Source organism: Morone saxatilis, unplaced genomic scaffold (genome assembly GCF_004916995.1).
Source record: "Morone saxatilis isolate NCDOM2014 unplaced genomic scaffold, NCSU_SB_2.0 Contig8, whole genome shotgun sequence".
NCBI classification, from domain to species: Eukaryota; Metazoa; Chordata; class Actinopteri; family Moronidae; genus Morone; species Morone saxatilis.
The window spans coordinates 25,444,467-25,446,565 of NW_023340257.1; the positions used below are offsets into that span (position 1 = coordinate 25,444,467).

General features: G+C 31.2%; 1 protein-coding gene across 2 annotated transcripts in view; it reads left to right on the forward strand.

Moving 5' to 3' along the window:
- The first annotated feature begins 945 nt into the window (after positions 1–945).
- Positions 946–2,099, forward strand: part of ech1 (enoyl CoA hydratase 1, peroxisomal) — a 5,562-nt gene continuing 4,408 nt past the window's right edge. Inside the window, exons 1-2 of one of the 2 annotated variants that reach the window (XM_035680138.1) lie at positions 946–1,020; positions 1,258–1,338. In XM_035680138.1, coding sequence (XP_035536031.1) covers positions 1,302–1,338 — 37 coding nt within the window. In that variant the 5' untranslated portion in view covers positions 946–1,020; positions 1,258–1,301. The other variant, XR_004797453.1, reaches the window with a different exon arrangement.

Below are 2,099 nucleotides of genomic sequence, written 5' to 3' on the forward strand. Positions count from 1 at the left end.
TTGATTGATTGTAATTTATAGTGATCATAGTTTGATCATTGATTGATTATGAGGACTTCCTGTCTTCAAACATAAAAATAAAACAAAACTCAAACTGCAGCTCTGTTGTCTAATGTGCATTTATTTTATGATGTTAAAAGAATATGTTCAGAGGTATTTAAATAATATCAGACTGTGAAAATACGAGATAATAAGTAATTATCAGTATCCCTGTCAGTGTTAACATTAAATGTATTTTGGATTAATATCACAGCTGCATTAATGTGAATGTTGTTTCACTGCAGCAGATGTTAAACTAGTTTTAACTACTTTACTTTAATCTACAGTAACACGTCATATATAAGATCATCACTGTAATTTCAATATATAAAATAAGAATAATAATTATACATCAAGTTATTTATTTACTTACAAGTAAGCATAATACTATAACCTATTGTAGTGGCCATGAATGAAAGCAGTAACTATAATAATAATAATAACAATTGGAAAAGTAAAATGAATAAAGAAAGATATATAAAGAATAAACCAACACTGGGAGATTATATATATTATATTATATATGTTTGTAGAGTTGAAAACAGTTCAGTTTTGTTCATTATAGTTTATTTTCCAGCTAATCAAAGAAGGTTTTTTACACTTTTAATTAGTTTATTGAGTTTAAGAAGGAGGAGAATCTTAATAAAGGAACATTTGTAAGATATATAAATAATATATAAATAATATAAATAATATAAATAATATATAAATAATATAAATAATATAAATAATATAAATAATATATAAATAATATATAAAATAAATAATCGATAAATAATCGATACCAAGTCATTTGTAATTCCTGTAAAAGTAAACACACATTCTGTATCAGTATGAAGAATAAATAATAATAATATATAAACTGTGTTTAACAGGTACTGTATCTTTTTAACGTTATTATCTAAACATGCGCTGGTTTGTAGTTTGAGCCTTGTCGGCCACCGTACCCGGCTGCAGAGCAGGTTGAGTGAAGCTAAAGAGGTGAAACTGTGATTGTTTATGGACTCAGCGCTGCAGTTTAACCCTGTTGTTTAACCTCTGTTGTTTACCTCTGTTGTTCACTTTATCTGCACTGTTTGTTCCTGTAACCGGGTCAAACTGTTTGTGAGACAACTGTTAATAAAGTTAGTTATTAGTTAGCAGCCTGCAGGCTAACGGGAGCTAACGGGAGCTAACAGCAGCTGAAGTGAATTAATTTATTATCTGTGTTTGCTGCAGTTTCATTGATCTCTAAAGACTCTGGACTCTGACTGAAGGAGGAGATGTTGTCAGTCATGACCAGGTCAGCTCTCTCGAAATGTAAGTGACCCTGTGTGTTTGTGTGTTTGTGTGTTTGTTGTGTTATTAAATTAGATAAACTATAATGTTCACAGTGCACCTGGTGTTAGACACACACACACACACACACACACACACAGAGGTTGTCAGGTAGTTTGTAGATACTGATTTAACCGAGAGGAACTAAAGCTGTGAATGTGGGTGAAAGGTCATCAGTGCAGCTTTAGGTTGTGTTCACACTGAAGGGAACAATCTAATGTTTTGCTTTTATGTGACTCAGTTTTTATGAACATTACACATCATATTGAATCTGATCTTTACAATTCTGACTCTTTCACAGTGCTCCACTTCAGATCCAGAGCGGGTGTTTGACCTCAGTGTGCACAGACATGTCAGAAGGTTATTTTAGGATCTGTTCACACTGAATCTTAAATAGGCCACATTTAAAAAACAATCTGACAAACAGCCAAATAAAAAAAATACATTGTGAACATGGCCTTAGTATTTCATACAACATGATGATTGTTTACAGAGCTTATTTGTTGGGTTTAAATTAACATGCTGATTATTTTTCCTGATGATTTGATTAATAGTTAAAGTCTATAAAATGTCAGAAACTAGTAACTTGTATTAATTAACAGTCCAAAAAGAAAACAAATACAAACAGTGGATCCTGGTTAGAAGTTGGGATATATTTTGCATTTTAGCTTGAAAAGATTTATTGATTATCAGAATTGCTGCAGATTTATGTGATTGTTTCAGCTCCACTTTGCCACACTAGT